At 40.2% G+C, this 15,138-nt stretch overlaps 1 protein-coding gene across 2 annotated transcripts; it reads left to right on the top strand.

Annotated features, from left to right (window-relative positions):
- The first annotated feature begins 10,620 nt into the window (after positions 1 to 10,620).
- Znf177 (zinc finger protein 177) lies at positions 10,621 to 14,367 on the top strand. Of its 2 annotated transcripts, none has more exons than XM_076849335.2 (5): positions 10,621 to 10,653; positions 11,229 to 11,355; positions 11,711 to 11,803; positions 12,457 to 12,533; positions 13,738 to 14,367. In XM_076849335.2, exons 1-5 carry the CDS (start codon positions 10,621 to 10,623, stop codon positions 14,365 to 14,367), a joined length of 960 nt encoding a protein of 319 aa, XP_076705450.2. The 2 variants fall into 2 exon arrangements, with proteins under 2 accessions (XP_076705450.2, XP_076705442.2); XM_076849327.2 differs by having other exon boundaries at positions 13,270 to 14,367.
- Positions 14,368 to 15,138: the final 771 nt, after the last annotated feature.

The raw sequence follows: 15,138 nt of genomic DNA, 5'->3' as shown, positions 1-15,138 counted from the left end.
TAAGAAACAGACTCTCCTGTCCAAACCTAAAGAATAGATTAAGAAACAAAAGGTATTGCCAAAAAAAGCAAGGAATGTGTTTTTCCTGTCCCCCGAGGCCAGATAGGGCTGAAGGCAGATTGCTTTTTAACAAAGAAAGCATGTGGAGTATCAGTACAGTGAACTCATTTTATAGAATTATTCTCTTAACCTTGTGTTCCCACCATCTTCATCTATTTGTCCCCTTACACCTTACATCTAAATCTGTCTGTCCCCTTGATATAGGACAGATGTGGCTGGACACCAGAAATCAGGTTTATTTTACCTGCAGCAGTCCAGAGGAGGCTAATACCTAAAAAGTTTTGGACCCTGAATCTGAAAATTCTTTTAGACTTATACTCAGTGGGGTGGTTACATGTCACTGGGTGGATACATAACAGTTACTCTTTGTCCCACATTTTTAGGCTAGACAGAGGTTTCACAAATTTTGTCTGCAAACCTGGCATTTATAAGAAAGAGGAAGCTACAAGCCAGAGAAATTTTTGCTGATATCCTATTGACACCCTTTGTAAAATTCTTTCTGACAAGAAAATAAGCTTAATTGTGGCAAGGTCTTTTGGATGGGGGTAACTGGTCTGCTTCACTCTTACAAATCAGTAAAGAAATTTTTCAATGCTAGGGATCGGACCAATGTGTTGCACATGCTAGGCAAGTGTTCTACCACTAAGCTATACCCCTACCCCAGAACAAATTTTATTTAGGACAATTGCAGTAGGGGAGTAGAGACCTCAGTATAGAACTGGACTTGATTCTGAATACAGCACAGATAAGTGGAAATTTATAAGCCAAGAAACATGGTGGTGGTTCTAGGTAGACATGAGCAGTGGGAACATGGTGTTTAAAGGGTTAATTCCATATATAAGTGAAGAATATGGAAAACAACATCTCCCTAGAAAAGGAAAATGACAACCCCCAGGGCTGAGGGAGGACAATGGGTCCTGGGAGAGAAAAGGCAAACAAAGTGCCTTGTGCTCTCTCTGGTCTTTCCTCCTTTCCCAGTATCCTGGAGGGGAAGACAAACAAAGGGGCTCTGGGCTCTGGATTATTATCCCAGTAACAATGAGTTTCAAGCTTTTACAACTGTTTTCCTGAGTTAGATTTTTAACCTGCACAACTAGTTTCCTGACTGTTCAGCCAACATGTCCCAAGTCTCTCATGATTAAGTCACACGAAATCTTCTGCTATGATTAACTCTCATTAAGTTCTATAAAAAACAGACCTCTCTTTTAACCAGTCACCATTTTCTCCCCTGAAAATGTGCCATTCCACTACTGCTTAATAAAGACAGCTTGCTGAGCTGAGGTCCACTCCTGTTTTCAGTTATTTTTGCTTACATGAGCCTACATGCTAACTCTCAGCATGTCTTTCTTTGAAACAATTCATACAAGGCCATTCTAACTCAGCTGTGTTTTAAAAATAATAAGAGTATTTGGGCTGGGGTTGTGGCTCAGTGGTAAAGCTCTTGCCTAGCATGTGTGAGGCACTGGGTTCAATTCTCAGCCCCACATAAAAATAAACGTGAAAAATACAATCTGTTAATAAAAAGATAACAGTATTTACAATCCTTGACTAACAAGCTTATTGTTTTCAGGATGTTCTGGTCCTTGTCCTGATAGGGTATGATTCTGCCTATGGGGGAACAGAGGGTTTTTAAAGAGGTGATTCAAAGGCTACTGTTCACATTTACCCTGATGTAATTCATTTGTTAATTTGAGAGATAACCATTTCTTAAATCTTCTGGTTCCATCCCCAAAGATCTATTTACTTCATTCCTGTGATTGATGTGTGCTCAAGGACAGATAACTGGGCCTAGGATAGGAAAAGGGTAAACCTGTTTCCCCAGAAGTTAGGAAAGGGAAAAGGGAGAAGAGGAAAAAAAAAAAAAAAAAAAGTCAGCTTTAAAATAAGCCTCAGTGGAAAAGCAACAAGGGATATATTCAAAACATGACATGGACCACTGTCACATTCTTTTATCTAGGGCTGAAGAGCACAGGCCCCAAAACTCCTTTACTAATAAGAAAAAGAAAAGGAAATAAAAGAGAAAAAGCACAAGTTGCGCTGATCTGGGATGGATCTGGATGAAAGAGGATCTTTGACTTTACATAAACCAAAATGACCTAGAGTTTCTGTTCAGTAGAAACATGCACAGTAGGGACTAAAAAATCTGATACACAGTAGGGACTAAAAAATCCTACCATCAGTCAAAAGAGGTTATGCTTAGTGATAAACCCAGCCTAATTTCCTCTTAAGACTGGGAACCATCTCGTCACATTTTATTTTGTGAGCCCATTTTGGCTTTACTATAAATTACTGTGATTTCTAAACTTGCTTGGAATGCCTGCCTGTGCCTTGAATTCACCCATGCCTGGATTTCCCTGACCAGATAGCAACCCTCTCTGAAACTTTAGTGGTGCTTCATAAATTCTGGCTTTCCCTGGCCAGATAATGACCCTCTTGGAAGCTGTAATGGTGCCTCATAAATTCTGATGTTGGGATCTAAATTTACTCCCTAAGTGCTGGACCATTAAATCTACTACTGTTATGCTCGAATTCGGGACCCCCAAAAGACCACCAGAGACCCAAGATCGATGTAAGCAGCAAAGAGGTGTTTATTGCAAGCTAGCTCGGTCCTCCGCACACACACAGCAACAGGTGACGCTAAGAGGCCCGAGCCCAGGTTTTGCAGCAGTTTTATACATTCTTTGGAGAAGGCAGGGACTCCCCACATACATCATAGCATCTCTTAGCAAATCATCACACACCGCGGGAAAATCAAATAACAATTCTAAAACATGATTAGCACATTCACTGGCGGGAACAACTTGGGTAGGAGGGATTGGTCACTACAAGAGTGGGATTCACGGTTTAAACTGTGAGGATGTCTCAAGGGGAGTACGTGCCAAACTGCAGGGCTTCTAGTTTAGATATTGGTCACCACACCTAGGTGGAAGCCATCTGGAATTTCAGATATGTGGTTATCTTGGCCTATCTGCGGCTTTTCCGGCTTTTCTGAGAACTGAACTGTTTCCACAGAGCTTTTCTGTAGGTTTTTTCTTGACTTTAGGATTACAATAAGTCAGAGATTAAGTTTCAAAGCAAAATAAGATCCCAAGCAGAACGAAATTGCTTAGGTCTTTTACTACCTGCCTTTGTGTTATGCTTGTAAAAATCCTGTTATCTGTAAGTTCTCAAGACACCTCCCCTTTTTGCAACTTTCAGTGCTATAAAGCTACACTCCTAGAGAGCTGGATGACTGTCTACTATTCCCATGGGTTTTGGCCTGTCAGAATTACAAGCTTGCTTTAATTTGATTTAAATTGGAGTTGATGGTCTTTTCTTTGCGTTGTGGTTTAACACTTAGGTGGGATTCTCTAGAAACCTTCCCTTCTGTCCTAATAAAAACTGAGTTCAGGAAGAAGTGAATTGTCACTCTCCTGAGAGAAAGCACTCTCTCCTGTGAGGGTATTTTCCCCTTCTTTCTCTTCTAATAAATTCTGCTATTCTTTTACTAAGTTTCACGTCTTGCTTGAAATCTTCTCGTGCAAAGACACGAAAGACAAAGAATACATGGATTTCCAGAAATATCTTATCTCAGATATCATCTTATCTCCTTATCAGTTGGTTGTGTGGAGGGGAAGTCAGAAAGGAATATACTAAGAGGAAACTATCACAGATAAAAGGGGAATTTTGGTTCAACCAACCTAACAGATTTCTTGCTAAACACAGGCCAAAGTGATCATACATCACCAGGATGTTAAAAACTAAGAACCTGATTAGATATTGTTAAATTAAGTTTGGCCTCAAACAGCCCCTGTGAAGTGGACTGTAGCTTGATGTGTAAGGAATTCGGATCTAACCTTAGTAACTGGAGTCTCATCGAATCACAGTAATCAAGTTTCAGCCAGCCACAGGCTGCCACCTGATCAGCCCATGCTCATGTAAAGCAGATGCTTCAACAACCAAGTGCATATAAGGCAAATGCTAACTGCAGCCAATCAGGATGTTTCTACATTTCACTTCCTTTTCTTCAGCTAAATAAAAATAAATTAATATAGTGGGCAGACTTGGTTGGGTCACTCTGAATTATAACCTAATGTAATAGGTTCTTTTCTTGATCAATGTGGACCCAGTGAGCACAACCAGAAGGTAATGAATAGAGAAAGCTGGCTCGTGTGGTGCATGCCTGTAATCCCAGCAGCTCAGGAGACTGAGGCAGGAGGATTGAAGTTCAAAGCCAGCCTCAGAAATTTAGTGAGATCCTAAGCAATTCAGCAAGACACTGTCTCTAAATAAAATATTTAAAAGGGTTGGGGTTGTGGCCAATGGTTAAGTGCCCCTGGGTTTAATCCCTAGTACCCAAAGAAAAAAATAGAGAAGGATTTGTTACCCTCAGTGAGGAATGAAAGCACTGTAGTTATTTGCAAAGCAATCTTCTCCCTGAGGAAAGGAAGTATGTGCATTTTATTTTGTGAACCTATATATATTTATACAGACAATCGCATGTAGGGGTGGGCACATGAGCATGCTCAACTGGAAGGAAGGATGGCAGACATTGGCGTTTCTGGGTCTACTCAGTTCAGTGTTACAGTGAGCCAAGTTTACTGCTGGGTGCCTAAAAGAATGACTGACGTGGTCACCTTGGCTGGTTCTTAGTAAGTTTCTCCAGAAAGTTTTAGCTGAAACAAAAAGGACGCTTTGGTAAAAAGGTGCGAACCTCGCTTAGCGTCTAACAGAACCATCTTCAATCTGGAACACCGCCTGTGGGTTTTAGAGTCTTTTTCTTTCTCAAATAAACTTCATTTTCAGATTTTTCTTTAATATCAACGATGATCAGATAGAGGACTGGGAGGAAGGAGTTCTGGATAAACTGACTTAACAGCCTTCTTGCTACAATCGGGTTTCACAAGGAGTTGTGCCGATGAACTTCAGAAAGGTTCAAGAGCCTGACTGAAGTTTGATCATACCAAGAATCATTATGGTTAGTATATAAGGACAGGGTCAGGATTCAAACCAAGACAGAGGGGTTTTCATGCTACGTAGGTGCTAATTTTTTGACAGTTCTCAAGCAAAAGGTTCACGTTGGTCTCTGGGTTTCAAATGACCCCAAAATCAGGTTTTGGCCCTCCTGGCCAAGCCAAACCACGTCTTTGCTGACAACAAAGACTGGACTGGAAGAGAGGGAAGTCGACCCCTCGCCAGCCCATCCTCTGGAGCCACGCCCCCTGCAGAACTTGCGCGTCTGCGCTTGCGCCACCCGCCTGAGTCTGCGCGTGCGCGTGGTGGCAACCTTCTGGACCGCAGGCTCCCTCCCGCGTTGAAGGTAAGTTTCTCTCTCCGAGCTCTCAAAGTCTGGCCCTGCCGGGAGCCGTCACCTGGGAGTGGGAGGGTCTAAAAGAGAGGTGCTGCGTGCTCTGGCCTCCCGTGGACGCTCGGGACCCACAATTCCCACTGTCTCCGGGAGCCCTGGCCGGCTGCGCCTGCCTGAGTGTAAGTGGCCGCTTGGGTGCTTGGGTCCCCGGGCGCGGGCGGGTTCGCGCTCTCAGGCGCTGTGCTCGCTGTTCGGAAGCCTCCTCAGTAACATCCCTGCCGACCAGGCCATGGTGACTCCGGCTCTGGCTGCCTCCTGGCCTCACCAGCCTGGCAGTTAGTGTCTCGGGGAGCGTTTGGAATTGTTCTGGTTGTGGGTGTCGGTTCTGGACGGGGGAAAGGGAGACGTGCTGAGGTTGTGAGGAAGCGCGTGGATCAGATCACCATGGACAGTGTGGGTGGAATGCTTATAAATAAACCCAGGATGGCCGCCCAGAAGAGCAGGGCCACACTGCTCCCAAATCATCACCTCTGTCCCAGTTCGGAGCCTTATATTCCCTAGAGCCTTTTTTGGTGGTCGTGTGTCGGGAGTGGAACTCAGGTCCTTATGCAGCTAGGCCAGCGCTCTACCACCAGGCTATGTCCAGCTCACCCCTTGGGCTTTAAAATGGAGGAGTATCTAGGAAGACGGGAGTTCTAGATACCGTGACTTAACAAGGTTCTTGCTAAAACTGGGTTTCACAAGGAGCTGTGCAGGTGAGCTTCAGAAAAGATTCAAGAGCCTGAATGAAGTTCGATCATGCAAGGAATCATTGTGGTTAGTATATAAGGACAGGGTCAGAATTCAAACCAAGACATAAAGGGTTTTCATGCTACCTGGGTGCTAATTTTTTGACGACTCTCAAGCAAAAAGGGCACGCCAGTCTCTGGATGTCAAACATCCCCAAATCATGTGTTAGGTCATTAATTCTTCCAATCTGTGAATCCAGAATATTTTTACATTTATATTTGTCTTCTTCAACATTGTATATTTGCAGTGTACAGGCCTTTGACCATCTTCGTTAAATTTATTCCGAAGTATTTCATTGTTTTTGATTCTCTTGAAATGGGATTGTTTTCTTAATTTCTATTTTGGATAATTCATTATTAGTGAATTATAGAAAACCAATTGATTTATTTTATTTATTTACGTGTGTGTGTGTGTGTGTGTGTGTGTGTGTGTGGTGGTGGTGGTGGTGGTAGTTCTGGGGGTTGAACCCACAGCATTGTGCATGAAGGTAACACTCTACCAACTGAGCTATATCCCCAACCCACCCCAATTGATTTTTATGTATTAATTTTTGGTCTTGCAGTAGTGAATAGTTGGTTTGTTTTTGGTTTTTGTTTTGTTTTGTTTTTTTGGTAGGTTCTTTAGGGATAGATTATTTCTAGTTGTGTTAATCACCTTTTTGTCACTGTGACCAAAACACCTGACAAGAATAATTTAGAGGAAAAGTTTATTTTGGGCTCAGAGTTTCAGAAGTTCAGTCCATGGTCAGTCCACCCATTGCTCTGAGCCAGAGGAGAGAGAGCATCATGGCAAAAGAACGGGGTCGGGGAAAGTTGCCAGGAAATGGAGAGATTAAAGAGCCAGGGTCAAAATATAATCCCAAAGGCACACCCCCAGAGATCTACTTCCTCCAGCCACACCCCATTTACCTATAGTTACTACCTACTATTCCATTCAAATTACTAATGCATCAAATCGATTAATCCACTGATGGGGTGACAGCCCTCATAATCTAATCATTTCACTGCTGAATATTCTTTCATTAACACAACAACTTTAGGGGGACACCTCATGTTCAAACCATAACGATAATAACTTATGCTGCTACTGTTTCTGGCATACACATCACAGGCTGCTGAGCATTTTAAGGCAACTTAGAATTTGTGTCCACTTAGAATTTGTATGAAGTGCCTTCCAGGTTTGTGAGTATGGAAACTGTGGGCATCCTGGGTTCTCAAGTTTTATTTCCTCTTCTCAGGATCTTCAAGGCTTTTTATGTCTTCATGAGGCAAAATCAGAAGAAGAAAATATGGTGACTGAGTGGCTGACAAATCATTCTCAGGTAAGTAGGAAATTGACTTTTCTATGGAAAAGTATGCTGCTTCTTATCAAGGAACTGTATTTCCCCTGAGTGGAAAAGAGTTACTTCAAACAAATAGGACTTAGGGACTAAGTTTCCAGTCAGATTTCCTCAAGTTATAGCCTCTCATGTGGTTAACAGATTACATAGGGAAGTGATGCCATTTTTCCAATACTTACTAATTCATTCTGAATTTCATTTATGTTTTTCATTCTTTGGTTTTACTATGATAGACTGCAAAGGAGAGAATTAACATGTACTTCTCTCAGAGAATTTTATGCTATCATTTAAGCATTTATTTGAGTGCCTATAATGTGTTCAAGACTACATTAAAACCTGTTAGTAGAGAAAAATAAGGCCAAAATGGATCAGTCTATTGTGGTAAGATACAGTCAGGTGAAAGAGATGCCATGTGTCTAAATTAGGTCACCACTAAATATGAACAGATAGAAAAGAGAAGAGCAGTGAAGACCATGGAACCTATTCAAAGCATTGGGTCCCTCATTCTTCTCCAAAGGACATAGTGGGGATGCTCCTTGTCTCACACCAGTGTGTTTATGATGGTTTAGGACTTAGTGTCCTTTGAGGATATGAACTTGACCCAGGAGGAATGGACTTTGCTGGACCAAACTCAGAGAAACTTATACAGAGATGCGATGCTGGAGAACTATAAGAATCTAATTCCATTTGGTAAGGTTGGTACCATTTCTTCAATTTAGTTTTTCCTGAATAAATATTAAGTATCATATTCTAGGGTCTGCATATTAATAGCAATGCAATCATAAACAAACCAAAGGTGTTCCTTTCATAGACTTACTGTCTAGTGACTTTCTCATAAGAAATGGAATTCTATTTGTTGTACTGTCTTTGTTTTCTCCATGGATAAAAGGCTTCATAACTGTACAAGCTTAAGCTTGTGTTTCAGAGGAAAGATCACTGTTCTTTTGTTACACAATGAAAGAGAAAGATAGACTGTTTGTATTTGCAGTTCACTTGAAAGCTCACTGGCTGACTACTTGGAGCATAAAGATTATGTTATTTCTCAAGTTATACCTGACAATGGTCAGAATGCCAGAAAAACAGAATCTTGGCCTTTGGTTTATGGAAATATTTGTCATCCCTTGCACATTCTTCTTACATCATGTCTCTTTCCCTAAGAGCAGGGAACCAGCCACGTAGACCTGGTCTGACTTTTCATGTGGTACAAGAAGAGCTGAGGACAATGGAGAAAGTTCTCCAAGGTGAGATAAAAGGAAGATGTGATTCTTTATGAGAAACAGCCATTATCTATAAGATGTACAGTACATTTGGAAATGTTAAGTAGAAAGCTTTTGAAGATACACTTTTTTCCTGAGAATATTGAGTCCATTTGGTTTCTGAGGTTGCTTGGGTAACTTCCATCACTTTCCATCCATCTTTAAAACATTTGATCTGTCAGTAAGATGAAAGAAATTTATCATTTGCACTTAGCTCTTTGTCCATTTCTTTTCAACTTAGTTTCCCTGATTATGCCTGTTACTGTTTTATTATCGATTTTAGTGTTTAGGGGACTGGATAAAAGACTTTGGGTTTTATGTATGCCTAGCATACATGAAGCCCTGAGTTTAATCCCCAGCATCAAAAAAATTTAAAAATTACCAATCTTATTTTTAGGGAATTATTTCTTCATAATCTACCAATTTGACCACAGACCTTATTATTTCCAAACTCTTAAAAACAGCCAAATCTCTCAATCTGTTTTTTTTTTGGGGGGGGGGGTATTTAAGAGAAAACTTTATTTCAGGTCAATTTTTGAAAGTATATACGCATTGAGTGGTCTTACATTTTTAACATCTTCCTTCCATTATTTATATCTCCAAGAACTTAAATTTTTTTTCATCTTAAAATCATGTGCCTTCTTGCGGGGCACAGCAGTGCATACCTATAATCCCAGCAGCTCAGGAGGCTGAGGCAGGAGGATCGTACATTCAAAGCCAGCCTTAGTAATGGTGAGGTGCTGAGTGAGACCCTGTCTCTAAATAAAATACAAATTAGGGCTGGGGATTGGCTCAGTGATTGATTGCCCCTGAGTTCAATCTCTGGTACCTCCCCCCCAAAAAAAATTATATGCCTTCTTGATTGAGAGCCTCCCGTTTGTTTTCCCTAGGCCAGGGTCCTGAAATGTTCAAATCTGTCTTTCTTCTTCCAATTCCATAGGGTCAAGCTGGCCTACACAAAGCTCTTGGATTCACTGTTTTCTATGATGCAATTAGGGAGCAAACTATGTTCAACATATCCATAATCAGTTTTTTTTCTCCAGCAGTGTGCTGGAACTTCTCTGCTGGCCTCCTAGACTACCATGAGGTATTCTCATTGATAGATAGTTAAGCTAAGTGTGTCAAGAAATATGCACAAAAGTAGGATTTTTCAGGAGATAATATATAATCAGGTACAGGCACCTGCAGTCAGGGCCTTGGAGATGGGCTCTGAGTGAAGGAAATCTGATTTCAAATCCCAGCTCTGCTGTCAGGTTTGGCAGCATTAAATTTTGATGACTTCGGTTATACAGCTAAGTATGATGAACATTGTTCTGTAGTATGATCCTTTTATTATTAAATGAAAATATGTTCACCTAAAAGGAAATACAGGCAAATGATAATTTCTAATTTCTACCAACCTCTATGAATTGCCAGTTATTGAACTGAGTAATTGACATACATTAACTAGTCAGTCCAACCCTAAGAGGTATGTCCCATTTTAAAGATGTTTAAACCAAGGGTGTGGTACAAAATACTTTAGATCTACCTTGAAGATTTGTTGTTCTGTATAGTACTTGGCTCTTTCCCCAGTAAGTCCTGATTTCTGCATGAGTAAGTGGCATTTAGAGACAGTTTGACACTATAAAGATATACTGCTCCTTAACTGTTACTGACTACAAGCCTTTGCAGTGATTCAGGCCAAAAAGAAGTTCAAAAAGAAAAATTAGTAAGTACATATTATGTAAGAATTATACTATGTTCTTGCATAGGAAAACAAATCTTAACTCTTATATAAATATAAGGAAGCTTCTGTGTCTGTAGGTGTTGAATATGAACATCTTTCTTCTCTTTTAGCTCTGTTTGCTTAGGACCATGTCCAGCTAGGGCAGAAATATCCAAGAGAAAGAATGGCTGCAGGATTGCTGCCAGCTTGGTCACAGGTATGTAGGAAATAATTCAGTTTCCGATAAAATGTTACTGTGCTTTAAGCACATCTCTTATGCATGAGTTGCAGTTTTACACCCCAGCTGTGGCTGACCCAGTCCTCTCCCCATTATGTGGGCTTTTTAAGAGGGAATGTCAGGAAAAGCTACTACATTTTTAAATTTTTTTTTGGATTCTCATCCAGATGAAGTATGAATTCTGGATTCCATACTCTGCTGGGTCTATGGGGAAAATTCCACTAGGAAATTTCTCAGGTATTTTATTCCTGCAGCCCACCCTATCTATGTAGGATCTAAGTAAGACAAAGAGTCCACACAACCTAATTGTGCAAAGATCAGGTCAACCATGTCTTTAAAAACCTGCTAAAGCTATAAGCCTGGATGAGATGGCCCAGGGGATGAAGATTTAATGAGAACTGAGCCTGGGGGCTATAACAGAAGACCTCAGACACTTGTCCTGGCTTTCAATGCCTTGGATCCCTTCCCCAGTCCTGTCAACTTCACCCATCTTCCCCAACTTATTGTTGAAGATAAGTCATTGGCTGAGCCAGATTGTGTATATGATGTTTTAGAATTCAGTGACCTTCCAGGAAGTGGCAGTGGACTTCTCTCAGGAAGAGTGGGCATTGCTGGACCCTGCTCAAAAAATTTTATACAGAGATGTGATGCTGGAGAACTTTAGGAACCTGGCCTCAGTAGGTAAGGCTTGTGCAATTTATTTATTCATTTGTTCACAAAGCAAGTAGTTCTTAAGCACTTATTGCATTATAGTCTGTGAAAAGAATGGGATGGATGGTCCTCTCATTAAAAGCTTTAGGTAATTTGTAGTCTGTGTATGATCTTGGACCTGAATTTCAAAGGTCACTTTCCTATGGGGCACAGAGTGTTTCCTTCTTGGGCCTTGTGAAGGAGCTCTATTCTGATTATTACTACTCCTAAAGCTGAACTTAACCATCTTCAGCCTCCTTTAGGCCAAAGTATAGAATCAGTTTTGTGGACAGTCTTCTTGTCTCCTAACAGTCCTCCCACGTCATATGTCTTTCCTCGCATATAGGGTATCAGCTCTGCAAACACAGTCTCATCTCCAAGGTAGAACAAGAAGAGCTGAGGACAGAGGAGAAAGGAATATTCCAAAGCACCTTTGAAGGTGAGTCTTGGGCAGAAAGGAGTTACTGCATGGAACAGTCTTGACTAGTGAGATTTGGGAATGAATCAGTGCAGCGGAAAAAAGGGTGAAGCCATTACTGATTTTCTTTTTATCAGTCCCTTCATTCATACTTTCATTAGGTCTTAGAGAAAGAACTGTTTTAATTCCTCTTTAAATTCAATACCTCATGAATGCTTTGTTTTCTGTTGTTCCTATTTTGCTTTCCAGATAATGCCACATCTTATTTTCTCAAACTTCCAGAATCCTTGCCAAGTAAATTCCTCTCATTTCCTTTGCATGTTTCTATTCTTAACATCTCTTCCCAGAGCCTTTTGTTTGTTTGGGTTTGGTCTCTGGATGCATTTTCCCTTTAACATTTTCTTGTATTTACTCTTATGGTTTGGAAACCAATCAACAGGGGCCTGCTTCCTTTTCTTTTCATCGCCTTTTCTCCCAATGATTATTAAAAAAAATTTCCCCGGGGCTGGGGTTGTGGCTCAGCGGTAGAGTGCTCGCCTCATACATGCGAGACCCTGAGTTCGATCCTCAGCATCACATAAAAAATAAATAAATAAATAAGTGAAATAAAGGTGTTGTGTCCAATACAACTAAAAAATAAATATTTTTTTTTTAAATTTCCCTATGTTTTTCAGACTGGGAAACTCAACTAAAAGATTCAGTTCCTGTGCAGAATGTTCCTGGGAATACAATACCCAATGGCATAAAAATGGTAAGATGTACCTGAAATGATGCCAGGCATGGTATCACACTGAGAATCACAAATTTGATGCCAGCCTGGGCAACTTCGCAAGACCCTGTCTCAAAAGAAAGATCTGGGGATATAGTACAGTGGCATAGCATTTGCCTACCATGAATAAAGCCCTGGGGTCAGTCTCAGTACTTAAAGTTTGCTAAGAATGATTCCTGGTTCTTTATAGAAGATGAGAATTAACAACAAATAAAAAACAACATTACTCTAAAATCAGGGGCATGAGTTGAAGAAGAAGCATTTACTCAGAAAGCTGAACTAGAAGGCAGTATTAGAGAAATCTATAAACCTAATTTAGTACTTGCTGCTTCACAGATAATACCCACAATATTTACTTAAATATTGTTCTAGTGTTAAGTACTTAATACATAATTAATTTTTCATTCATACTAGAGAAACTCTATTGGACAAAGCTCAATAGCTTATTCACCTTGAAAAACTAATACAGCAAAAGTCATACCTGTAGTCCCAGCACTCAAAGGGTAAGGCAGGAAGATCACTTGAGCCTCAAGATCAGCCTGGGCAGTTTAGTGATACTCTGTCTCCTTAAAAAACAACCAACAACAAAAAAGTCATAACCAACATTAGTCATAATCATCTACTACTTTTATATGGCAAAATCCACATGGAAGGGAATTCCTAGGGGTGAGATTAATGTCAGAAAACCTTTAGTCACCACTTATTTTTTATTCAATAGGTACCAACCCAACCTGGCAAGAAACCTATAGAAAGATTCTTCAGAAAGAACCCTTACCTTATTTGTATCAGTCATTGCAAGGAAGAGAAATGCTATAAATATAAAGAATACGGCAAAGGCTTCAAATGTCCCTCAACTACTAAAAGTCATGTGAGTATGCACACTGCAGAGAAAATTTTAGAATGTAAGGATTGTGGGAAAGTTTTCAATCAGGAGTCATGCCTTAGAAAACACTTAAGAACTCTCACAGGAGAGAAGGCTTACAAGTGTAATCAGTGTGGTGTATCCTTCAGCCTTCACTTTTCCTTCTCAGGATGTGAACAAATACATACTGGAGAGAAATTCTATGAACACACTGACTATAGAACAAAGTCTTCCCTTAGTGTTCATAAAAAAATACAAACTGTGGAGGAGAGCTTGGAATGTAACAAATATGGAAGAGCTTTCACTGACCCTTTGTCCCTTCAGAAATGTGTCAGAACTCACACTAAAGAGAAACTCTATGAGTGCAGTGACTGTGGAAAAACCTTCATTTTTCAGTCCTCCCTGAAGAAACATATGAGATCCCACACTGGAGAGAAACCTTACGAGTGTAATCATTGTGGGAAATCCTTCAGCCAGAGCTCTCATCTCAATGTGCACAAAAGAACTCACACTGGAGAGAAACCCTATGATTGTAAGGAGTGTGGGAAGGCCTTCACTGTTCCTTCATCCCTTCAGAAACATGTGAGAACCCACACTGGAGAGAAACCTTATGAATGCATTGACTGTGGAAAAGCCTTCATTGATCAGTCATCCCTTAAGAAACACACACGGTCTCACACTGGAGAAAAACCATATGAGTGTAATCAGTGTGGAAAATCCTTCAGCACAGGCTCTTATCTTATTGTGCACAGAAGAACTCACACTGGAGAGAAAACCTATGAGTGTAAAGAATGCGGGAAGGCCTTTAGGAATTCCTCTTGCCTGAGAGTACATGTGAGAACACACACTGGAGAGAAGCCCTATAAATGCATGCAGTGTGGGAAAGCCTTCAGCACAAGCACTAACCTTATAATGCACAAGCGAATACATACAGGACAGAAAGTCTGTGAATGAAATGACTTTTGAGGAGGTTATGTTGTCCTGCATGTCTCATTCCTCATTCTAGAACTCACACTGGAGAGAAATTGTATTGTAAACCATGTGGAAAAAGTATTGAGGCACAATTCTTAGTTCTTATCAGTAATGACTGTTTCATCCTTAAAGTGCCATAACTCATTAATTTATAAGCATTGAAGACAATATATCAGTAAACTGCTTGATTCACACCACAAAAGTTTTGATAATGTAGTATTATAAGTTAGTACTAAATAATGTCTGATTCCTACCAAGATATTTTAGACCCACAGATAAGTTAGAAGTGAGTTTATTAATAGGCAGATCTTATGTATATTTTAGTTAACTTTATTTTAACTCATTTTGGACAGAATGCATAGTCTTAATGATATAGATAAATGCAAAAAGTTGGTAGAAACTTGCTGTGTGGTATACGTAGCTGATAGAACTAGTTACTGTCCCAATATTCATTCTCTGCCCCCTTGTTCCTTAAAATAAAAATCTCACAATTTTGTTTAATTTGGCAATATTCAAACAGTGTTTAAGCACTCATTTCCCAGCTTACCTTGCAGTGATATGATTGGCCAAATGTATCCACAGTCCTTAAAACGAGAAGACAGATGTCACTGAATGTGGCTTCTAAGGAATCTCATGGAAATAGGAACATCTCATTTAGCATTTTCTTATCACCATTTGCCCTTTCTCTTATCCTTTCTTTTTTCCTAAGAAATACATAATCAAGAGGATAACAGTTACAAGATATTAATGACA

Source organism: Callospermophilus lateralis, chromosome 1 (genome assembly GCF_048772815.1).
Source record: "Callospermophilus lateralis isolate mCalLat2 chromosome 1, mCalLat2.hap1, whole genome shotgun sequence".
Classification (NCBI taxonomy): domain Eukaryota; kingdom Metazoa; phylum Chordata; class Mammalia; order Rodentia; family Sciuridae; genus Callospermophilus; species Callospermophilus lateralis.
Note: the sequence above shows the minus strand (reverse complement) of the source record. Positions and strands in the feature narration are given on the sequence as shown.

Bases quoted from the DNA above. Each gene is read 5' to 3' on its own strand.
- Znf177 (XM_076849327.2), top strand. From the start codon at position 10,621: ATGGCTGCAGGATTGCTGCCAGCTTGGTCACAG. The intron at 11,356-11,710 runs GTAAGGCTTGTG...CCTCGCATATAG, and splicing joins TAGGAACCTGGCCTCAGTAG to GGTATCAGCTCTGCAAACAC. The intron at 11,804-12,456 runs GTGAGTCTTGGG...TATGTTTTTCAG, and splicing joins ATTCCAAAGCACCTTTGAAG to ACTGGGAAACTCAACTAAAA.